This window comes from Ambystoma mexicanum, chromosome 7p (assembly GCF_040938575.1).
Source record: "Ambystoma mexicanum isolate Mex_15411 chromosome 7p, UKY_AmexF1_1, whole genome shotgun sequence".
In the NCBI taxonomy this organism is placed as follows: domain Eukaryota; kingdom Metazoa; phylum Chordata; class Amphibia; order Caudata; family Ambystomatidae; genus Ambystoma; species Ambystoma mexicanum.
Genome location: NC_090939.1, coordinates 803287094 through 803312785, shown reverse-complemented (window position 1 = coordinate 803312785; position 25692 = coordinate 803287094). Strand labels below are relative to the sequence as shown.

The following is a 25692-nucleotide window of genomic DNA, read 5'->3' as shown; positions in this document are numbered from 1 at the left end:
GGACCCAGGAAAAATACCAATTTAATTACTTCTAATTCAGATACAAACACAACTTCTTTTACTTTGGAACCAGAAAAAGAAAAAACGAAATGTCATGTTCACTGTCTTTGTAACAAAAAATGATTAATTATATCACACCAAAACCGCAGGCTCAAACTCCCACCTAGGCCTTGACCTGCTGGGCTGTAATTAGCTGCTCCCACATTGCACACAACACATGAGCTCTGAGCCTTTACCCCGCCAAGCATAAAAAAAAACAGTGTTGTCCTTCCTTTCCCAGAATCTTCTTTTAGATGCATACCCTTCATCTCTGGATTTTCTTTCTCAGTTACTGTGCGTAGACGTGACTGGTTAAAAGTTCAGCTGTCTTGGGCGATTGTGTCCAGTGTGTGTTGAAAAAGTTGCAAGTTGAACTGTATGATTATTAAGCGTTAAGTCCTTGTTCCATGGGCTGTACCAGGTGGTATTGGCCCTCGGACGATACCACCCAGTAAAGCCCATGGAAAGGTGACTTAACGCTATTAGCACCCATTTCATGGGCTGGAACGGGGCCAATTTAAAGTATTTTCCTCTCATGAACCAGTCGCCTCGTGGCATCCCGTTCATGGAAAGAAAATACTGTACTAAGGTGGCTGCCATGGATTGGGGAAGCGGGGCTCCATAAGGAGTCACTCTTTCATGTTCATGGTTGCCTCACAGAGCAGAGTAGAAGGAGCAGCAGCTGCATTGGCAGGATTCACCAAGGCCACTGACAGAATTAAGTAAGTGGGGAGGGGGCTTGAAAGAAACGGTGCGTAGAGTGGGGGGAAGATGGCAGGTGGGGGAACTGGCCATCAGGCAGCTTGGAACATGGGCTATTTTGTCAGTTTCAGCCTGCGTTCCTAGCATCCTTATTGACTGGCTCCCCCCCACAGGGTGCTAATGCTTGATTAAAGATGGACAATATTTACAGTAGCCGAGGGCAGTTTGGCATGAAGCCCTTTGAGGCATGACTGGCCTTACTTCTAAATAAATTACGCAATGCAGTATTTCTTCCTGTACCCATGTGCATTGCAGTCGAATTTCTGTCTATTTTGCAAATGTCTAAGATCTATGTTATGCTGTGCTAGTCCTAAGCACATTCCCTTTGTGCTGTTTTGAAATACAGTTTGTAATGTAATTTTACTGTACAAGGCCCAATCTTCTTTGTTAAGATTGAACACGCACTTGGGATGTAGGAAAGAATAAAAACATGTAAAACATTGTTCATTGATCATTCTCATTTTATGAAATGAGCACAATCTATTCTGTCATGATTGCACAATTATAATTCAATGTGAAACCACATATTATACAGTCTGTGAGAAATTCACCATCCGCATGTTGGGCGTGCACTTGTCTGGGCTTTTTGAAATTGGTAATTAAATGGCATGATGATAGACCAACGCCAGGAAAATTTGAGGGCCTAATCCACACAAATGTTCCCATGCTCACACCATGAAAAATGCATAAACCCTTGTACTCTGGGCGAGCACATCCTGTTGTGCACCATGTTATCTTCAGTAAGTGGGTGGGCCAACCTTCCCCAGACATAGCCAGCCTGATTAAATAACAAAGGGTCCATGGATCCACTCCTGATCTTGTTTTAGGCCCTACAGCTGGTGGCTGTGATTAGCATACCAATAGAGGGCACTTCAAACAGGCCCACATGCGGCCTGGGTGCAAAGGTTAACAAAGGAGACAAGAAACCCACAACCTTTCATATGTAACTATGTCAACCCGATGCCAGCTCCCACCCTCAGTATCAATGACAGTGAGCTGTCATATCTGGGACTACTGTTTACAGTAAGCCACCCCACTATGGAGACCCCATTCATAAGGTACAAGAATGTGGTTTGCAGGAGCCAGAGAGTCTGTTCTTGCAGCAGCTCAAAGGGAAACCTGCTGCCTTACCAGGGACCACATAGTGAGGACCATTACCCAGAGAGACATTTTGATCAACAACATACAGGAAGATGGGTGGGACTTAGTATCAGAAGGGAGTGTGGCCAGAGATCATTTGGCTGAGAGAAGGTTTCCACCATTTTATTTCTGGAGCACACCTTGTTGCTGTTTAAACCCCCTTACCTTACCCAAAGCACTCTGGTTACGACCTCACACATACAGAAGATTGTTGGTAGGGATCCCAGGATTGGTTCATTAAGGTACTCTTAGCCTACACCAAAAACTGTGGCCCACTTACTTTAAAAGAGGGCTGAGAACCCTATTTTGGCAGATAATCTCAAGGCTTCACAAGAAACAGAAGAAGAACTCATTCTTGGATCCTGGCTCAAGGGATAGTCTGCCTCGCATCTTCCACCAGTGAAGGAAGGCCTGGATATCCAAAGAGTGACACAAGATCCCTCCCCTAAACATCTCCCACGGAACAGAAGGGATACAGAACTCAGAGGACCCTCCGGCAGCTCCAGAACTGGTATTCAGCTAGCACACAGGGTGCCCTTCTATGGTCTGAAGCAAGCTTCCTGGATAGGAAGCACCAGAAGGTCTCTGAACCTACAACCTAGGACAAGGCAGCTGGTGCAACACACTCCTCAGATTTGGACCATTCACCTTAAAGGATGACACAAGCCCATTAAAGAAGCTGAGAGATGTTTCTCAACAAGCAACTATCGACGTCAGCTTTAAAGGACATTTCCGAGCAGTTGAGTTCCTCGATCCACAACTGACTGCAATGTTAATTGTTGTCAAGCCAGAGTCACTGAAAGAAACCCAAGACATCTAACCAGTGCTTCAGAACTGCTGCTCAGCAATGAGACAACGATTCCTGTCCCAGAGCCACCATGTAGGACAGCCTGCAGTCATTCATCCAGCTTCGCTAGCCGAACCGTGGTTCTGCCTGATACCCGAAGAGTCTCCCTTCTCGAACTCTGTCACAGAAGCTTGCAAAGCACCCTGAAGCCGACTCAACCCCATTGAGCACCAAGAACATCTACAGCGCAAGGTACATTGTGGTTCGATACCTCTGGTCTTTCCCAGAAGGCCCCAAGAGATATTTTGAGACCCATTATGCCCTTTGAGTTAAGGCTCAAAAACTTTAACACATTGGTGTGGTTATTAACCATACTAACTAACCTCCTGTCAGTATCCAGAGTGCATCCTGTTTCCTTCTTTTAAACTGTCTGTCCTCTGCATTCCTTAACAGGGTGGGTTGTATTTCGTAATGTTGTGAGACTGTCTGTTGTGATATAAATAAAGTAGATCTTTTTGATACAACCTTTACTGGATAGTCCCTTTTATCATTGGTTAATAATAGTTTTTTCGCTGTTTTGCATTTAACCAACGATCCACAATCGTTCGTAAGGTAAGCCTGCCATTCCATCCACATTACCACAATTGGACAAGGAGGTTTATAATTTGCTTGTCATTCCAATTTGATCCTTTCTTATGTATTAGAGGTGTGGGGCTGATTAATGGTTTGGAAACCAATATTCACCCCTGGCCCACTGACATCCCAGAAGTTGATTTGTCACATTGGTGGCAGATGGTTGGATCCAGTTGGAGCCTTGCACACAGAAGGGTAGTGGAAGAGGATGAGGAAGACAGCATGAGTTGTGTTTCTCACCAAGCATCCATCTTGGAGGCAATTGCAGTTTTTCAATACTCTAGAGTGTCAGAGTGGTCAGGGGCTAGTGCAGCATCCCGCAGGTCGCAGGCCCCAGCACAGCCTTTATGTGGCCCAATAATCGTTCCGGCTGTTATGTATGTAGCTGGTAGAAAGCTCCTGTTGGAGGAGATGAGACTAGCTCTGTAGGGGCAAAAACAGTGGGACAATGTTGCCATAGAGCAGGACAGGGCCACCATAGAACTGCACAGGCTGGCACTGGTTGGTCAGGCCCTGGCCTGGTTGACCTCTGTTCTCACCGACTGGCACTCTCAGGTCCAACTAGGGTATTTCCTCTCTTCTATCTCTCTCTCTACTTGTGGTGTTCCCCAGGGGTCTAACCTCTCTCCCTGGCTCTTCAACCACTACCTGGCATCTCCTGCCCGCCGCATCGCTACTTTCCGCTCCAATTTTGAATGGTATTTGAATGACACTCAGCTCTCTTTCAGGCCCCCCTCAGCCACCCCTGCTTCTTCTCTCATACCAGACTGTCTGGCCACAATTCGGGAATGGTGTGCTGCCAATGATCACTGCCTTAATGCCAGTAAGACTGAGATCCTCATCATTGGGAGACCCGCTCCCTCCTTTCATCTCCCTCTCCTGCTGCCCACTCTGAGTCCTTTTCCTGCTCCTTCCTGTGAGGCTTACAACTTTGGTGTCATCTTCGACTTCACCCTCTTCTTCTCTCCTCACATCACTGATGTCTCTAAAAAGTCAAACTATCAGCTGCACCTCTTCAGAGGTATTCTTCCTTTTCTCAATTTCCCCCAGAGGCTCACTGTCACCAGGCTAGGCTGGACTATTACTGCAGCCTCTTTCTAAATCTTCTTGCCTCTACTCTCCGACATTTACAACTTATCCAGAACAAGACTGCGAGACATGTCCTTTGCCTCAATCCCAGGGATCGTATCTCTCCCACTCTGAAATCTCTTCACTGGCTCACTGCGACTGCAAGGATCAACTACAAGACCCTCTGCATCATCCACAAGGCTTTCTGGGGCCTGTGCCTGCTCTACATCCAATGTTCTCTTTCAAAACATCTTCCTTCTCAAGCTCTCCACTTATCCACCACCAACGCAATGCTACAATCTAAAATAGAGCAAAACAAATACACTCTACTTACAGATAAAGCCTTATCCACACCCCAAGCAAACAAAATGACAACAACTCGCTTTTCCACTTCTCACCTCTAACCATCAAAAAGGTTGAAGATAAAATATCAAAACTTAAACCATCCAGATGCCAAGGTGATACCTGCCCTGCTCCAATCATCAAAGAAGCAGTGAAGCAATTGGCCCCCTTTATCGCCACCTTAATTAACTCATCATTCTAATCCAGCATAGTTCCAACTAATTTAAAAGACTCATGGGTTCCTCCTCTCCTGAAGAAACCCACACTAGACCCTGACATACCAATGAACTACAGGCACATCCCCACATTACCATTTCTCTTATAAATTCTGGATAGGGCAGCTTATCTGCACATCCAGAAACACTTGGAAAACAAAAATCTACGAGGACTCAAGCAATCAGGCTTCCGCCCTAAACACGGCACAGAAACCGCCCTGATTGACCTCAAGACACAAATGGATTCCATCAAAGACAATGGTAAACTTGCCCTCCCACTACTACTGGACCTCTCAGCTGCGTTCGATCTGCAACCGCCTATAATCAGCAGCCCACTTTTCCTGAGAAGCCAATGCATGGATCAAATCCTTCTTAAACAACAGATCAATGAGGGTCTTTGCACCAACAGCCACAGCCAACCCAGCGCCAGTCATATGCAGAGTTCCACATGGATCTTGCGTGTCACCAAAGCTATACTGTGTGTTTACCAAACCATTGTTTGACCACCTTGACCAACTGGGTGTCATCTACACAAATTACGCAGATGATACCCAGATACTAATTACATTAACTGGAGACTATACCAAAGACACAACTGTACTTAACGAAATATATTCCTTCATCCAAGCTTGGATGTCTGAGCACAGACTTTGCCTTAACGATGACAAGACTGAATTACTGCTCCTAGGCTCCCAATCCAGACTCAACAAACTTGGAAAACATTACTCAGCATTCAACATTGATGGGAACAATATCTCTGTAGCCAAGGACGTTAAAACCATAGGCATCTACCTCGACTCTTTGCTCAAATTGTCTAGACCAATCAACGCCATCTCTCCTTCCTCAGCTTACACCTGTAAATTAATCAACGCTTGCAGGCCATTTCTTTCTGCAACCAACTGTACCTCCATTGCCAGAGCGCTAGTAGTCTCCAAAATTGATTATTGCAACGCACTTTATTTAGGCACAAGTCAACGTAATCTGAGCAAGCTGCAAGTGATCCAAATTAACGTGCGTGCAGCACTAAATATCTCCAGATCCCACCAAATTTCGAATATCGGAAAAAATACCCAATGGCCAATAAAACACTATCACTCACACATAAGTGCCTTGAGAATTCAGCACCAAGATAATTGGCTGATAACCTCACCATAAACACAACACGCCCCCACCAGATCTGCACAATCCCACTGCCAAGGTTCAAACCGCAGAAAGCCGTGGTAACAGTTTCCCGGTGCTGGCCGCCAAGTTGTGGAACACACTACCCGTTACATTAAGGAAGGAACCTTCCTACAACCAATTCAGGAAAAACACTAAATCCTGGCTCCTTTTGAAAGAAGGATGAAAGAGGCATAGATCTCATAGTCACTCCATTGAGAACAATGCACACACCGGCTAGACACTACATGCAACTGTAAATATCTGTATTATTCTACTGCTACTGTAACTTACATGCCTGTGTAAACAGTTTCTGGGCATCTAACCCCAGCATATGTAAATACTATAACTGTTGTCATATATTATAAGCTGTCATACTATACTGTTAAAGCTATGTGCACAGATGCCTGAGGGCTAGGTGCGCTTTATAAATACATAAGTAAGTACATAAATAAGTAAATAAACTCACTGAGGGTCAGACACTTCTCCTAGCAGGGAGTTGGGGGCAGATCTATCTCCTCGGCTGGGGCCTCCCTCTGCAACAGCCTCCCTGCCTCTCTCAAACTTGAGCAGAACCACCTCAGGTTCCGGAAGCAACTAAAGACCTTCCTTTTATCTTCTGCTTTCTCTCTTCCTCTCCCCTGCTGATGCACCTGACTGCTCTGTGCACTGGTCACCCTCTAAACTCGTGACCAGGATCCTGCATGTCAAGTTGCCCTCACACTGCATCTGGGCTCCCCAGCACTTAAGGGTCTGAATGTGCAACCCTACGGTCCCTTTTCTCTGCACTTATGAGCCAACCGCTGGCTGAACTTGTGAGGTAACTGCTTTTCCCCTTTCCCCTCCCCCCTGGCATTTCTCCCCTTCCCTCTTCCACACACTTGCACAATCTGAATGACACAAGGCCTAGTAAGATTGTTATTTTGTCCTCCCTTTGTTTCCCCCACCATGTTTTGTCGCACCTAGAAACACTTGTGTACAGACGCATTATGAATGCCACATATCATATCACTTGAAGAGAAGAAGGAGATCAACCTATCGACCTCTAGCGAAGGCAGCAGTAGTGGCTCAAACCAAGGTGCCCGGTATAAGCCTCGGTGCCACATTCCCAAAGATTTAGTGCATGCTTATGAAGTGGGAAAGGATATTTTTGATTGGTTTGAAGTGCTCGAGCTGGCTTTTCTGCTTAAGGAGGTGGAGGAGGTACTGTGGTGTGCAGCCCTGATGAGTCGCTTACTGACCCACGGGACCAATACAATTCTTCAGTTAACTCCTGAGGAAAGGCCTGTATATGGGAGCATAAAGGCTGTCCTTTTCAGGAAGTTCTGTAAGACCCAGAACAGTATCTCAAGAGCTTCAGAGAGCTGGGAAAGACAAGTGGGCAGACATTTGAAACGTTCACACACGTGTTTAAATATCTGAGCCACACATTGGAAGCCACACAGGAGCTCCTGGAGGTCTGGCCCCTCGATGTGACAGCATTCTCCAGCCTGGGCCAAGAAGGAAATCCGGCATGTGACTGCAGAGCAGTGAAGAACTGGAAGAGCGGGTGAAGGAGCCACACCACACAGGTGCCAGCAGCATCAGAGATGCTGGAAGGAACTAGTGAGTCTGCCCAAAGCAGCTGGTGAATTCGGGGCATTTCCGACAAGCGCGCCAACAAGTGTTTGAATGGTATGAGATTGCTAATGCAGGAAATACACAAAGTTAATTTAAATGCAGACAATGCAAAGTACAAAGGTCAAGTTTGTTTGAATGCTGAGAAGACAAAGTAGAAATTAAACACCCAATAAGAAGAATGTTTGAATGCAGACAAGGCAAAGTATGTAGGCAACCCCCAATTAAGTATAGATACGTGAGATGTAAAAGTTACTAAAGGAAGATGTACCAAGTACCTCACGGTATGTGCTGATATGGTAAAAACCAAAGAACTATGCTAATCAAAGGACTGTGAAACATAAAGGAAGTCCTGGCAGGCAAGTGCATCAAGCAGATGAAACTGTATCTAGATTCCTGGCAGGGAAGTATACCATGGAATATGAAAACCTTGAAGAAATGACTTGGCAGGCGATTACACCAGGTGGAAGAAATTGTATCTAGATTCCTGGCAGGGAAGCATACCAGAGAATATGAAAACCAAAAAGAAAAGTCCAGTGAAGACACAAGGGAACTATTGTGTTAAAGAGACATTTTGCCACCCTGTCTAAGAATCCAGGGGAAGAGGCCCCATCACTGGCTCCAAAGGTCTTTTCCTTGGAGAACATTTTCATTGGAGTCATCCTTAAAGTTTTGGTTTTAACCACATTTTGCCAACTTCAAGATACATTTCCTTGCACCTGTTATTGTATTGTTTGTAGTGTGAGAGTCAGAAAAGTGAGTTTTTGGGCACAAGGTCGGCTTTCTTTAATAATTGACATCCTAACACCGAAAGGCCTTTAGCTTTAGTTTCTATGTAGGGAAGTTCCTCTTTTAAATAGGGCTGGAGAGGCATTTTCCCAACCGATATTGTTTAATAAAAATGTCTGATCTTGAAAATATGACAACTTTGTGTCTGGCTTTCATTTCTGATCCCTCACATAGGTAATACAATATATAAAGTGAGAACATTTTGCCTGTGCAGAGGCATTATGGTGCCTGGTGATCCTAATAAGTTCATCACCTAGCATGGAGCTTCAGTGGGAACTGGGCAAAGTATTATGTAGGGAAGAGAAACAGAAAGTACCTGGGCATCCGAAGATAGTGTCTGGCAGATATTGGGCAAAAGCCTCACGAATACCCATACAAGAGACAATACTGTTGCTATGTAACTGAGCAAAAAGTGTTTATTTCTAGACAATCTTTCATGCTGTAAAGGTTTTTGTACCAGGGTTCCTTAGTTGTGTGATGGGATGCAAGCATTCACAGGTTGATCAAACAATACAATCACAGAAAATGTGTTCCACATTAATCCTTTTATAAAATAGCATAGACATAATGGAATATGAATTCTGAATCTAACCTCTTAAGTATTAGCCCATGAAGTAAGCTTTTTAAGGGCTGCTGATCATAGCAAGAGGTATTGGCCAGCTAAATCAACACACTTAGGGCCTCATTACAAGTTTGGCGGATAGCTCCATGGCTGCCGCCAAACCGGTTTCCCAGAATGAGGAATTACCGGACCATTCTGAGTTTGGAGGGCCCGGTAATTCCTCCCTCTGGGAACCCGGGCCCGGACCTTCCCCATTCCCATATATGAGCCCCCATACGGCTCAATTGGAATTGGAGAGGGAGCTAACAACGGGCCAATTACGACCGGCCCGTTGGTGGCTCCCTCTTCCCGGTAAGGACGTCTGGTTTTGACACCTAGTTTTGACGTAAGAGCGCCTGGTTTTACCAGGCGTCCTTTCCGGGTCCCGCTAGGGGACTTTGTAATTTTGCGAGACTGGTTAAACGGGTCCGCCTCCATTAGCGTAGCCCGTTAACCCGTTCCGCGAAACTTATAATGAGGCCCTTAGTGTCTGATCCCATGGAAAAACGCTTTGTGAATCAGGCCCGTATTGTTCTCGTATTACTTCTATTATAGCGGATTCTCTTACCCTTTTGTTAGATTAAACAAATATTATGTGGAGTGCATGCACATCGCATGCCTTCTTGCCACCGTCGTGCATAGTTTGTGCAAACAGCCAGAAGGCAAATTACATAAAATGTGATGGGTTTCACAGATAAAGAAAGCTGTGTTAAATTAGTTTTAGGTCTTATTTAACTTTTATGCTGCTAAATTGCTCAGCACATTATTACACATGGTGGTTGTAAATTGTGCTGCGTGATAGTATATTTTTTTCAAGTAGGTTTCTTGTTGTTAATGCTCACATTGTCAGGACATTTAAAAAACAATAGACAATAATGTCTCCTGGCAAAAGCTTGACCCCACATCCCTACACTGCCAATGTGCAGTTTCTCAGAACTGAAGAAGAAAGTGCAATTTAAAACAATAATTCTAATTCACATCATCCAATGTACATGCGAATCATGTATGTACAGTCAAATGAAAGCAACATTGTTTTCCACATTACAGAGAACTTGCAAAGACTGGGTAAAAACACCACAATTAAAGCATATGACCCCATAGCTTGTCTTAATGATATCAGGCAGGTTTATAGTCAAAAAACGAATTACAAAATCTCGAAAACAAAAATCTCGAATTCAAAATCTCAAATTTTTTTTTAATACATTTTTATCTCGAAATGGGGGGGTTCCCCCCCAAACCCCCTTTTTTTTTTATTTTACCCTTTTTTTATACTTACCTGAACCCACAAATACATATAAATAAATAAATAAATAATTCGAGATTTTTTTTTTCGAGATTTTGGATTCGGGATTTTGGTGATTCGATATTTTGTTTTCGGTTTTTTGACCGACCACCATCAGGCAACCCCTGTTTATGACTCTCTGATTTCACTTTTCAGAGGACAAACAGGCGATCAGTACTCTGACGAAGGACATTGGTGGGTTAAGCTATGAATGAAGTTCATGTATGAAACTATGTATGTATTGTGACTTTTATAGTGAGAAGGAACTTGGCTGCAGCCGCCAACACTGTCAGCAGGTAACGTTTCAGCCCAGCACCGCGGAACGCGGCCATGTTCTCATCAGCCCCCACCCGGGTCCCCACATAGGGAGGAACAGAAGGACATAATTGAAAGAGAGCGGTCATGGAAAAACAGTGAGAGGCAGCTTTGGCACGTGTTGTGTGTGGACTTCTGGAGTAAAGGAGGCTGAGCATGGACAGAAAACTGCTGGCAGCGGATCATCATGCATAGCAGTAGTGATAGGTAATTCGGGAAGTTCGGGACGCGTTGGGCTGGCACCTGCCACGGTACTTGATTCCTTTGTTGCTTCACCCCACTTACTGTATCTAGCCCCCACCTGCAATTGCTGGTGACATTTTTGGATCCTAGTATTACTGGCGGATGTCCAGGATCAAGCCACTTGAGGAGGAATCTATGACAGGCATATTAAGCTTGTGTGATTGAGACCGAGATCTGTGCGCATGCACCATGTTTGACTGGGTCATTTTATTGCTATTTATTGCCTGCAGTGCGGAGCTCGCAATGAATTATTTGGGACTGAGTCTGGCACATGGAACCAGAGATATGACTCTGAGCCAAGAGACCTGATTTTGTTGGTCTTTGTTTAATCTGATCATATTTCACTGATATGAGTGGCTTGTGCAAGTCATGTAATTTAAAGTGGCTATCATGCATGAGCACCAGCTACATCATACATGTCCGCTGCTTAGCACATTTTGATTTTGCAAACGGACTGGACTGGATTGAATTGAGTACATTTGGACGAATTGGGACAAACTTGAACGTTGTTTAGCCTGATAAGGGCCTCGTCCTTGGAGACTAATAGCCCTAAATAAATTTCTATTCTGCAGTGTAAGAGTGTCATCTGCTGGCCAAATGCTCCAAATTGTATCATTCCATTGAACATTGTGCCTAATTTGCATTTGTACATGCATCGTATGCAGTGTATCCTGTATCCTATGCGTGCAATCTAGACTGTGCAGTTTAGGGACCAGTGATTTCGAGCAGAGCCTAGAGCTCAAACCTTTTACACCTGCGCAACCATGGGCTTTGAGAAAGGCGTGGTGCCCAACACATCTGATATACAACTTGAATCCACGCGTGCATTTGCACTTCAAATTCAGGTTGAATCTTGCACTTTACTTCAGGTGACCAGGGGCATCAATGGACTTGTCTGAGCAAGGCTTGGAGACCAACACATTTGATATACCATTTGAGCCTACAATTTCTTTCACTTTACAATTAAGTTGCAGCTTGCATTTTTGTTTAGGTGACCGGGCACCACAAGGGACACTTACAACCTGATGAGCCTTTTCTCATTTACTTGACCTTTTCAGTGTATAGGTGACGGGGTTCCTTGTGTGAGGCTTACAGCCTGATTCAGTTGACATAGTAATTGAGTTTACACTTGCATTTGACACTTTATGCTGGAGTTGCTCTTTGCTCATTATTTCAGGTAACCAGTGCCTCAGGCAGGCTTGAAAAATGACAGATTTTTCAATATCACTTAGTCCGAAACTGGCACTCGCATCCAGAGCAGTTTGAGTGAGTTCAATTATTTTAGTATAGTGATCTCCTCTGGTAGATAGTTTAATTTACGGTTTGCTTCTGGTTAAGGCATTCTAGCATTTGCAAACTGGAAACCTTATATTTGATAAGATATTACTGATATGGTTGACCAACCTTAATACTTCAACTGGGAAAAAGTAATTAGCTGCCATAAAGAGACAGAACAACCCCCACCCAAAGAATCTAATCTGCCCATTAATAAAATAAAAGTGTTACTACTTCCTGGTAAAATCACTTGTACAGGAAGGATGGTATGGGGGAGAAAAAGTAAACAGAATTAACACGGCTGGTACTAATACATATACAAATCTACTTCGGAGCAATCTAAGCTTAACTTTAGTGGTTAATTGTGTCATAAATCTTCTTCTAATATAAATCCTAACAAATAATTGAAGAGGTTTCCAGTATTTCTGCAGCATATTCTCCCGAGATTTCAAATCCCCTCATAGGACATGGTCTGCATAATGGATGCACCAGCAATGTCGGGTCCCCCAAGGGCAACCCTGGGGCTAAAACATCCTTGCCTTGCCCACCAGATAAGGAAGGCGTGAGTGAGGTGAAGTACAATCCTATATTTTCTGCCCTACACTCACAACCTGTTGTTGACTCTCTGTTATTAAGTGAGACATGAAATCATGCATTTCAAGCAACACTGCGCAATTTGTTTTGGTGATGACCCATTCAGGATTGAGCAAGATCTGTTTAAGGTGTAATCCATAGCCTTGCTTGGACAGGCTAACATATTACAATAGAAGTACTGCACATGAAAGAATCACTGCTTGTTTATCAGAACAATAACCTGAGGGCTGAAACCATTTCAACAATATGTCAACCCTTAGAAAAATGCCTCACACATGCTTATGCAAGAGCTAAAATACGTTTGTCAAAAACAGGTTCTTGGTGAAACACCCTGAACACCATTATACGAATTACAGCGATCCTAATGTCATGATAAATGTTTCGAATTAGTAAAAGGATGACAACTTATGGTGGAACTTCCAGGGAAAACTAGCATCCAACACTCAGATGTTTTTACATCTCCAAAGACCAGATTGACTTTACCACCTAAAGCAAGCCCCTTGGTGTTGGTTTTAGCCAACATTCTGAAAATCAACGAGCCCTTAATTGAGGATGTTTCCTCATTAAGTAGGACAGTAGCCCATTGTTTGACTTCAGGTTCAAGTTTATGTTTTGATGACCCAAGAGACATTATGATGGCTGCAATAGTGGACTTGCTTGGGTTGCATTAAAAGTGGTGTCTCGGTGACATTGAGAGTGTTTAAAACGGTGCCGGTGCTTCTGTGGTCCCCACTCCCATAGAGTCCTACAATTTACTGGCATCTGACTTTCCGTGCTGCCGGGGTAGTAATCCCCCGGTGGCAGCATTACGTTAGGTGCTGGTAAATATTTATGGGTCTGGCGGCAACCGGCACTGTTACCGCCAGACCCGTAATGAGCCCCATTGTTTTTTACTGAGTGCTTCACGTATTGGGCACTAGGTGTGTAATTGGGTTTTAATAGCTGGATGCTCAGTAGTTTGACCTCTGTACATGATTTATTTATTTATTTATTGCATTTATGTAACTCCCAAACCCTCGGTTATTACAACGTTTGAAGAGAAGGCAGGAAGAAATCTTACAGACAGGGTTGCATTGATGTTAGTCATATTTGTTGAACAACTAAGTTTTCATAAGTTTTCTGAATGTCCGTTTGGAACGCTCATTCCTGATGTTGGGCGGGAGAATTCCAGAGCGAGGGTGCTGTGACTCAGAAACGTACACCACTTGCTCTTTTACTTATGAATCTGGGAGTGAACAGGACAGAGATGCAGGAGGATCATAGAGGGCACACATAAGGTTTAGGGATGATGCGGTTGTTGAGGTAATGGGCAGCCTCTTTGTAGACACAGTGGTGTGCGACAGCCTATGTTTTTAATTCAATGCAAGCCAGTGGACGTCACGCATGGTTGTTGAAATGTGGTCTGAGCGTCTTAGGCCCAGGGATGCTCTGAAGTCTTTGTTTAGCCAAAGTTGGAACTGAACAAAATATTTGCCAGAGGTGCCCATGAGGAGAGAATTACAGTAATCCAATCTGCTGTTGATGATGGCTCAGCATCTTTATTTTAATTTTGTTTTTTTTTGACGTCATTGCCATACATATGTGATAAGTAGTCAAAGTTCTTTCTATCAATAATGCTTACTTAGAATCTCTCGCTTGTTTTCCCTGCTCCCCCTCCCCGCCCACCACCTGTTTGTGTGCTTTTAATGACAATTGTTTTTCATTGTTATCATGGCCATGTTTTTGCCAATTGTTGTTCACATTATTTTATGTGTTGGCTGAAACACCACTAATGTGAAGCGAAACAATATACTATGTTGCAAGATGAATCTATTTTGAGATATTTTGTGATTGCCAATGTTATCTTTTATTGGTAGCGCACGGTAGCCAGGACTTTCACTTGTGCAGACAGGCAGTCTACAAACCTATGAGAACTTGGGGAGAAGCAGAGAAAGGAAGCAGTGTCTCGGATATAATAATTGCCAAGGGACGGGGATAGAAAAAGGGAAAACACAAATACCTCAGTTTAGAGCAGACATTATTTAGAGCAATGATGGTAAAGGCTAGGAAATGGTAAGGAGAACCGTAGAAATAGTAACCGGGTATTAACTTCCGCTAAACACTAATGGAATACTCACTAAAGAAAGAACAGTGCCGCAGACTTTAAACACAATTTGAAATGGTTATTAGTTTGCCTGACATTGGATCCTTGAAGAGAGTTATTATACAATGTGAGTGCACAATGGATTCATTGGTTCTGTACATCATACCGTTCTTTTATAATGGAACACGCCGCGCCGCGCCGTAGCAGTAGCGAGTGAATAAAGCTTCTCGGTCCCACCTATTGCATTATTTCATTAACTCGCAGTGAGGGCTTTCAAAACATAATTTGGTCAAATATCTCATAAAAGGCACCCTTTGTTGAAATTCTTCAGACATTCCTCTGGGAGTTTGCCCCCTATAATCCCACTGAGAAAAGCTCGGAACTCTTACTATGGTCACTCACTTACTCTCGGACTATAATTTGGGTGAAAATTACTCCTGTGGTTGAAGGGGGCATTTGATCTGAAATATCCTTGCCATTTTGTAACGCTAGGCCTGCCTGTGTACACTATTGCTGTTGTTCATTTGGTATTTTGAAGATGTTTGAGAAGACGCTCACTGCTACCCACTGGCCGAATACATTAAGGATCAGTGCTAACATATGTTCTGGATGGCATAGGTGAAAGGGCCAACCAACCGAAGCATTTTACATCTGGTTTATCTATTTAACACATCCTTGCAACTCATATGGAGAAACAGGCTGTTTAAAAACACCAAAGCATATTTCTTTAAACCTCTACGTGTTTTTGCTAGTATGATAGCCATGCAACTGCTGTAACTTTTCAACGGGAAAAAAATGACCTTTGCAAGGAAATTCAATTTGACAAAAAGTCAAAGGTGCACTGGGAAGCCCTTAAAAATAAGCACAAAAAGTTGTGTTTTGGCATACATTGTAACAATAAAAATGGGTGGCATTTTCTTTTTCAGGGCTGTTATTATTTGTTCTCCTTTCTCTCTCTCTCCCTATCTTGCACCCTCTTTCTCTCTCTCCAAACCCCCAGTTTATCTATCCCTTTCATTTTCTTTGGCTTCTTTACTTTTTATGGTAACATTTGAATGAAAAATATTGTTTTACTTCGAGTACTGATATGTATGTTATCTGCTTTAATCAGTCCATATCTCAAATGATTGTTGGTTTGAGTGCTGGTAACATTGTGCTTAACATGGCCCCTTGTTCTCTTCTCCCAATAACATCTTTCTGCAGTGTATTTTGCATACTATATGCTGTCCTGCTATTTTAACCTGTTAAATGTGTCCTCTTTAGGCTTCCATCTCTATCACAGGTTGCCTTCAATAGTGCCAGAAAGCTGTCTTTTAATTCTGGTTGGATTGCTGCTTGGAGGGATCATGTTTGGAGTAAATGAAAAGTCGCCACCAGCCATGAAGACAGATGTGTTTTTTTTGTACCTGCTTCCACCCATTGTCCTCGATGCAGGATACTTCATGCCCACGCGGCCTTTCTTCGATAACATTGGCACTATATTCTGGTACGCTGTGGTGGGCACTCTCTGGAATTCCATCGGCATTGGCATTTCGCTCTTTGCGATTTGCCAAATTGAGGCATTTGGTTTGACTGACATTACACTGCTGCAGAGTCTCCTGTTTGGTAGCTTGATCTCCGCAGTGGACCCGGTGGCAGTCCTGGCTGTGTTTGAAAATATCCATGTGAATGAGCAGCTTTACATCCTCGTCTTTGGAGAATCTTTGCTGAACGATGCAGTTACTGTGGTGAGTTCACTCAACTTTCACAATTTTTTGGGGGATGATTTTTTAGTTTTACTTTCCACACGTCCAAATGTCACAAGGCTTAGTAGGACCACAATTATTTTTTTTACTGTCTTTTTTGCCATTATTATTCACTCCCCTTGTTCCTTCACCACTTTGCCTTGTTGCACCTGGAAACACTATCTTGTTGTATAGGCGCCTAACAAATGTTCAATAATTAATACTTACATTTCACAAGGTTGCACCGTTGAAAACTGAAGTTAAGAAACTACATCATTTCGATTGAAAACCTTCTCAAATTGGCATACAAAATATAAATGTGCAAACTCTATATTTAACAGCAGCAAAATTATGACTTCTGCACCGCAGTCCAAGCACTGGCTTTGTCAAAGCTGGAATACAGCAATGCTCTCCTCACTGGACTCCCCAACAGAACACTTGCCCCACTGCAAGCCATACAAAATTCTGCTGTCAGACTCATCCTTCAAGTACCTAAGCAGTCACACATCACCTAAGCCCTTGCCCGGGTCTCCACAAGCTCCCTATACCACAGATCATGTCCTTCAAAGGACTCTTCATTGTATTCAAAGCCATAAACCTAAAAACTCCATCTGCCCTTCATGACAAACTCAAATCTGTCCCCTACAAAAATATCAAGCAATTGAGCCTACATCTTCTACACATTCCTCTCTGAAAACTAGCAGGCATACAAAAAAAAGCATTGACCCAGGGGGCACCCAGTTTCACTTTGCACCTGCACAATCCATTACCATTTTCCAAAAGAGCCTCACAATACACCTGTTTCCCCACACATAATCCAGCCCCTTCAGATCCTCCGATACCACTTGTCTATCCTAATCTTCATATCCTATCCTAAAACATTTTGTAATTTCTGTCCAACCTATGAACCGTGTAATGCACTCCGAGATCCTCTGGGTAGGGCCAGTGCTGAACACAAATTTAAATAAAATAAAATAATCATAATTAAACCCTAACTCAAACTGCACTACTACTGCACAGCACTTACCTGAAATGTGGTATACTTTTGATGTTAAGTAGTTTATATTGAAAGTATGTTTTTTTAAGTAGTGGTATGGTAGATTAAAGATTTCATTTGTGTTGCAAAATACTATTTTATGAATATGTATGTTATATGTTGATGTCTTCTAGCAACCATAACTTAGTTATTTCCTATGTTTGCAGTTTTTACTTTTCATAGAGAGCAACCTTAACTTTAAAAAAAAAATGTTTTCACTGATTCCTATTGTTTGTTTTAGGCTACAGCACAGGTGCATATTAGTGGATTGTGGTCGAGGGTATTGAGTGGCATGGGGCAAGAGGATAAAGGTAGAGGGTGAGGATTGTGGAAAAGGCTATTGGTTTTCTGGATATTGACAAGTGTGGCAAATTACATTGTTGTCGTGGATGGGTGTGGATTATAGCAGAGGGTGTGGACAGTGACAAATAATGTTAAATGGCATTGTGTGTGTGGCTGGTGTCATAGGGTGCATTCAATGGTATAGGCTGATGGGGTGTAGATCTAGTTTTAGGTGCATGTGTTGCTGGAGGATGATGTTATGGATAATGGTGGAGTGTCTGTTTGAAGTTGAATGTGGGATGTTGTGGATCTATGTAGAGGGTGGCTTGTGGTGCAGTTGGTGGCATAGGCTGGGATGGATGGTAGCGGAAGGTGCATATGGTGGCATAGTCTGATGGAGTGGAAGTTGCTGGAAGGTGCATGTGGTGACAAAAATTGAGTGGAATAAAGCATGTTTTGGCACTGCATGGAAGGTGGCATGTGGTGCAGATCGTGGCAGAGGGTGTTTGTGTGGGTATGGTGGCCAAGGGTGCATATGCTGGCATAGGTTTAAAGTGTGTATGTGTGGTTGGTGTTTCATATTTTTGTGTGAGCTGATGGTGAGAATGTGTGGCTGGTGATGTGCATGATGGTGGAGATACCCATCTGACAGTCTATCAATCTATCTATCTATCTATCTATCTATCTATCTATCTATCTATCTATCTATCTATCTATCTATTCTCTATCTATCTATCTATCTATCTATCTATCTATCTATCTATCTATTTATCTGTCTCTGGATCTCTCTATCTATACATGTCTGTGTTTATGTGTGTTTTTACAAAAGTGTGTGTGTATGTATGCGTGGGGTGTAGACCGTGAGAACATAACTGGCTATCAGCAGAGCACTGTACATAGGGGATAAACCAAGGGGATTACAAGTAGGGAGCAGGGGAAGTAGAGAGGCTGAGGTTGGTAGCAGGAGTAGGCAATAAGGAGCACTGGGGTGGCAAATAAAAGGGCTGAGTGGAGAGTTTAGCGATTGGCGAGATGTTCTTTGGAGAGTAGGGACTTTATGTCTTTCTTGAAGTGTAGGCTGGAGGGAGCCAGTCTTATATGCATTGGTAAATTCTTCCAGAGACTGGGTGAGTAGAAGGGAGACACCTGTTTCCTGATTTTTCACTCTCGCACGCAATTTGTTTCCAGCTTGGCAGTTCTTTGGTTTCTGGTGATATCTAGTTACCTCCCTATCTCTATTTATTTAGCTCTCTTTCTTTCTTGGGGTCCCTCTAGCCTTCTTTGGCCCTCTCTAGCTATCTATCTTTGGGTATATCAATCTATATGTTACTATTGTACATCACACACTAACAATAGACACACACTAGAAGAGTTATGATTTTCTACAAAATGAGGCTGGGAGCATTTGTCTTGCGACAGAATGTCCTATTCTTTGATGCGATTTCGGATGCGTTCTATTGTTTTGGCATTTCTCATTACACATCACAAATAAATGTACAGTAGAGGGTCCTACTGCTGTACAATGCGAAAGTACGTGCATTTGTTGCTGCTGAGGTAGAATGTCCGGTTTTAAAATGAGTTGTGCATGTTTGTATGCTTTTATATCACAATGCACGTTACCAATAGCCAAATGCCATGAGGCAGTGCATTTCAAGAATTTAGATGCACAATCATTCATTTTTTAACGAGTTAACATCTCGATGTTGACTTATGTGGGTTTCAACATTGTTAAAGAATGTGCAACAGCAAAGTGCGCATGTCTCCCAAAAATCTTAAAAAGCGGTTGAGGCACTTTCGAGACAAATTAAATACATTTTTCATTTAGAGATTTCCATTCGAAAACAGTGAAAATATATATTTTGAACCCTTGCATAGATGCATGCCAAATTTGACATGACTCATCAATTATGTGACGGCCATTTGCTTGCCATATTTGATAAAGAGCCATCCATCCGCAGCTTCAAAAGCCTCAGCTGTAGAAAATATGTTTCCATTTCCCCATGTAAAGTGTGTGTAACTTCAACTAAGGATACGATATGGCATTTGTAACGCGCCTGTACACACGCGTTGCTATAAAATGTGCAATTGGGACTTGTGCGTCGCAAATCTTGCTGTATTGTAAATAGTAGAGGGTGATCTGTTCTTCAGGGAATATGGCCTGTGTACTCTTCATGGCTGAATCGAAATAGGGATCGTGTTACTAGCTGCATGACATCTTCTGAAATATTGTTTTTGAACATTCACAGCGACTCCATGTCACTATGCAAGGGCTGTCTATTGTTGCAGAAATAAACGAACCACTTTTTCCAAACTGATTTAGAAAGAGCGGTTTGGCATCATGCTACTCCAGTTTTAAATGCACCCAGACACCAAGTTATTCTCCCTATCACTGCACTACCCTAAAATATAATGCCGAGCTGGTACAATGCCTCAGCTTTTAAGGTCCCACGTACTTCCTCACCAGATGGTAGCCACAGGGGGACAGAGGGGGAATCTATACCAATAAAAGGTATACATACTTAGATTGTGTGCCACTCATAATTTAAACTTAGTTTCAGAGTCTTCATCACAACATATATAAGGGCTCACTCTGCAATGTAGATATGCACATGTATTTGTTAAACTGAAAGTAAACCAGAACAACTGTGTTCAAATGATTGCATTGTAACAAAGGCCATCGTCCAAGGAGGTCTACATGAATAAAGAGTCTGGCTAGCCACAACGAAATAAAATCCAATCATCCCTGTGGTAAACAAGAGCTGTCGGTGATGAAAGTGGCATTATCTAAATTCCGTATTTAAGTTATCTGCAGGAGGTTTAACGCCTCTGTTTTCACAGCTGGGTCTATGTATCACCTAGCAGGTGCGATACCAGCCGCTTAATCACAAGCAGCATCCAGTTACCAACATGAGAGATGTATTCATAAGTGCAAATGAATCATAATGTAATTGACACTCTTAAAAATGCAGAACTCTTCCACATTATGAGGGGGTATTTTCCCCAGGAAACGTGTGTTATTTTATACATCTCCCTTCTTCATTCTTTAATCCAAATGCATATTATTCTTTGATTTTAAGGGAGAGACATTCTTGCACATAGTAGAGCATCTCTGTTTGCCAATCACTGTGAATAGAATTGGTGAGCACTGGCCACCAGAGAACTTTGAAGTATTTAGAAATGACTGGTAGATTAGTGCGTAGATATTGCAACATGGGTCTAGTTATTGATATTTATTTGCTATCATTCAAGTTCCTTAATAACCATTAGGGATTCGTTCATTAAAGAACACTCTAAATGACCCACAGGCATGAGATGCTCAGTGACGCTCACTCCTCCAACATACTAATGGTATTCAGCCCAGTGGTCTATCATACATAGATAGCTGACTCCTCCAGCAGTCCTTACCGTGCACTGCTGTTTCATTGAAAAAAACTCCAGAGTGCTCAGAATGTATGCGCCGTTTGTGGCTTGAAGTACCAAGCACATGTGACCCAAGCTTGCAGGAGCTTACATTGGCTACCAATTTGGCAAAGGGCCTAGTTACAGTTTTCAAGTGCCTCAATAATGAGGTCCCTGCTTACCTAAAAACTAGGATCACCAGGAATCCCATCAGACATACTTTACGCTCTAACAACATCGTTAGGCTGAGCCAACCACTTGCTCGCCTGAGGAAAATTGGGGGAGCCAGTTTCAATTTCTGGTCCCCAACCTTATGGAACTCACTTCCTAAACATCTTGCTGAAAGTGATTAGACTACTCTCTTCAAAAAACAGCTAAAGACGTTCCTTTTTGATGAAGAGCTTGGTTAATTGATCCACTGTATCTTTTACCTTCTACTGTTTGGATTGCTCCCTTTTCTGATGACTATGTCTCCTCTCTCTTGTTTCTATTTTTCTTTCTTGTGAGTGCCCTGAGGCCTATGTGTTAGAGGCGCTATAGACAAGAACAGGCAGATAGATAGGTGGATAGATAGATAGGTGGATGGATAGATAGATAGATAGATAGATAGATAGATAGATAGATAGATAGATAGATAGATAGATAGATAGATAGATAGATAGATAGAAATCACTGTGTGGTAATTGACTTGGATGTTGTTTTCCTCTTGGATGGTAAATACATATATTGAGTGGTAGGGGGTGTTGAGGGGAGGGAAATGATTGGTTAGAGAGATGGTAGTAGGTCATTGGAGATTCTCCTATGAAATAAAAAAGGCAATTAGGAAAATGAAGTCGAGGTACATTTCCACAGTCATTTATTTTGATGTCAAATGTCATCTGGCTCTCAGTGAGGCCAAATAATTAGGAACAGGAAAACTCCAGAGATATACAGCTCCTTTCTCCTGGGTAATGATAGGAGATGTGAATGGGTGGTGGGAGACATTAGGGTCACTTCACAGACACAAAGCTTGTTTCTCCTGGATCAGGATAGGAGAAAGTGTCAGGTGTATTGACCCTGTTCGAGTTATTATTCTGCAACATTTGGTGCTGTGGGCTTAGAAAATTCAAGATGGCCGAAAAGCCCACATTTGCGCCAGAATCCAGGAAAACTGCGCAGTTTTTGCGCACACAAAAATGGTCACCTGACCTGCCACCCACCAGTGCGAGCATGATGGGCCGGAATGCCATGAGTGAAGCGTGGTGCAAAAGGAAAAACAGCAGTGCCTGTTAGCTCAAAAAGCGCTTTGAAATCACCTTTGCTTCTCTGAATGCAAGCTCAAAATGCATTTTTCAAACATTGCAAGATAGTTAATACAGGAGACCATTGCCAGACCCTATCCTTTGGCTACACACAAAGCGAAATCAGTGCAAAGGAATATGGTGCTGTTCAAAATCTGTTTTAATTGATGTCAAAAATTGCTAAAATCATGGGCACAAAACCAACAAACAAAAATCCAACTTCTGGTTGGGTGTTCTACAGTACTCTACTGCAGAATCTACATCAATACAATGTTAGCAAGGATCATATGCCCTCATGTAAAATCCCCTTTTTGAAATGTATTAATTCAAGACAACTGCCAAAAAATGGGTGCAGTACTGGTGTTTGACACTGACCAGCGCTAGCGATCTAAACTCTGAAAGGAGACCTGTATTTCAGGAGCTGAAAAGGAACCTGAGTCAGCTGGGACGTCAAAGCCTTGCTGGTCAATGAGAATTCTTCACACCTACTGTTCCCAGGCCCTATACCAGAAGGCAGTCTGATTTAATTAAAAGTTCAAGAGGCCTCTGTCCATGGGAAGCTGTCACACCTCAGAACTCCACATCAGAAGGCAGGATATCACAAGGTTCTGTTAATCAAATGGAGAGTGGCACCCTGGACTGATGCCCTGCTAGCAAGAAAAACCAGACAAAGGATGCCTTCAGCTGAATGGGGTATGCTGATTTTAGGTGTGAACTGTCAACAACAACTGCTTTGGGAGAGACAGGCCATGTGACATCTGACTCAGCCAGCTAGGGGCGGAGACAAAACATTGTGGATTCAGAGAGCCCAGCAAATATATGTTTTATTAAATTTCTTATAAAATATTGTAAAAAGCTGACAGAAATGTACGATTTGGAGATTCTTAATATGAAAAATGTATCCACAATTTGAGACTAAGCTAAGCTCAACTGATGTTCTGAGACCGAACCTCGCGATTATAAATATTACAGACACTGTGGTTATCTCAGAAAATTAAAAAAATATTGTAATGTGCCCAGAGAGGGGGTGTACCTCCGGGGAAGATTTGATGCCGAACCGACCAGGGCAAAACCCACTAAAAGCGCAAAATGTGGTCGTTTCTGAACCCAAGCTCACAGGAACATGGGGCTTGAACAGAGACCTGTCTTAATTCAGCTATGATGTGTATGTTATGTTATGTTATGTTATTTTGCATTTATATAGCGCCTTATATACCATTGGCATGGTCTGAAGGCGCTGGTAGGTTGAATGCCCTTGGGAACCGCAGTTCAGATCAGTAGAGAGAGTAGAGAGAGTCAAAGGTGCATGTGTGCACCAGGTATGTGTACAGCTCGTGCGATATCCGTGTAGAAGCTGCTTCTTAGCGGTAGGTGTGGTGGTTGAGAGGTCAGGAGAATGTGTTAGTTCAGGCAGGTTTTATCCAGAACGGCTGCGGCTGCGTTAGGTCTGAGGAGAACGCCTAGCTGTGGGGGGTGTGAGACCAGCATTGTCAACTTATAATGATGTGGAGTGAGCGGCGGATGTTGGTATGAGAACAGATATACCGAATGGTGTCATAGTATCTCTGTGTTCTAGTTGAGTGGTGATGTAAAGGAGAGAGTAAGCATAGTGGTGTGATATGATGAGTTATATGCTCTTTTCAAAAGTTCTTTGCATTCTAAACCATACTATATACGTCACGCAATTTTCTGCATTCCAGTCTGTACCGTGGACACCTATCCATTCTATGCACTCCAGTCTGGTTCAATATACTCTGGTCCGCCCTGCTCCGAGCATGTGCTATTTTCCGCCACACGACTGTCCACTTGCCGCACCACGCATGTCCTCTTGTCTGCCTCATGCATGCACTTTGACTGCCTCAGGCATGCACTCCTGACTGCTTCATGCTCTACGCGTTCAGTAGCTCAATTTACTCATCCATTCTACGCACATATATGTATTATGAACCACGTGTGTGCCTGGGAAACCTGTTTGTTATGAAAAATTCATTTTCTAAGTAAAACCAAAGGGGCGTTTCTTCAATAGATTGTAAAAGGGTAGCATCACTCTGACTTACAACTCAGTTATCCAGTTAAAGGACAGAGAATCCTCTAGCCTATCAGGATCCTTAGAGGGTTGGGCATAGAAAGTTAGCCTTCTCACCCACTTTCAAAAGACATAAAAAGAGCCACTGAGACCCAGGTAAGGACTGCTCTTTCCACTTTCTTGCGCAGCACTTTGCCAGACCAGACAATATCCAGAAGGACCATAGACTCCAGATAGACTCCAGAACTTGAAGCAGAGAGGCCTGAACCAAAAGCTGAATCCTTCTCAGCAGGCCTCAGAATCCAGCCACCTAACCAAACTATTCAACAGCCGGACGAGCTGTTTAATTCTGGCTAGAACCAGACCCAGAAAGCAGAGCTGTATCCAGAACCGCAGACCAGACCAGACCAGACCACTGTGCAGTGCCAAGAACTTTTGCCAGAACCAGAGATCCAGACCAGCAGAGCAGAGCTGACCCAGATAGCTGTGACTTCAGAACCACGCGCTAGAAGTCCAGTCTAAACCTGTTGACCAGATCTTGACGGCCTATTTCAAATTTATAGTGTGAGTATCCAGCCAGAACTGTGCAGAACCAATCTCCTAGTCTAAAATAATCTCACCTCATCCATTTCAACCTATTTAGAACTCCATAGAAATCGTGTGTCCATTCTGTGATTTCAAATCTGTGAAAGTGTCATTTGTCATTTGAATCTTACTTTATTTCTGAGAATCTACCTCCACTAAATCATCTGTATCTTTTGAACCGCAAGTCCAAGAAGCGAGATTTAACTTTTATTTTAAAGCTAAGAACCTGAGCTTTCCAACAAGCTCCTTATAGTGTTAGCGTAATGGCGATCGACGCACTCCGAAAAAGTGCCGCGAATTGCAATTTGACTCAATTTCTCCACCTGTCAAAAATAGCTGTCTTTTGCTTGCAACTGCTGAAATTTGTTTTCAATCTGATAATCATTCCTGATTAATTGCTAGTGTTGACCTGAACTA

The 25692-nt window shown here is 42.9% G+C and overlaps 1 protein-coding gene across 1 annotated transcript in view; it reads left to right on the top strand.

Moving 5' to 3' along the window:
* LOC138526326 (sodium/hydrogen exchanger 2-like) overlaps window positions 1–25692 on the top strand; it is a 680323-nt gene that overhangs the window by 56755 nt on the left and 597876 nt on the right. Inside the window, exon 2 of the mRNA XM_069636927.1 lies at window positions 16207–16670. Coding sequence (XP_069493028.1) covers window positions 16207–16670 — 464 coding nt within the window. The remainder of the gene's footprint in view (window positions 1–16206; window positions 16671–25692) is intronic.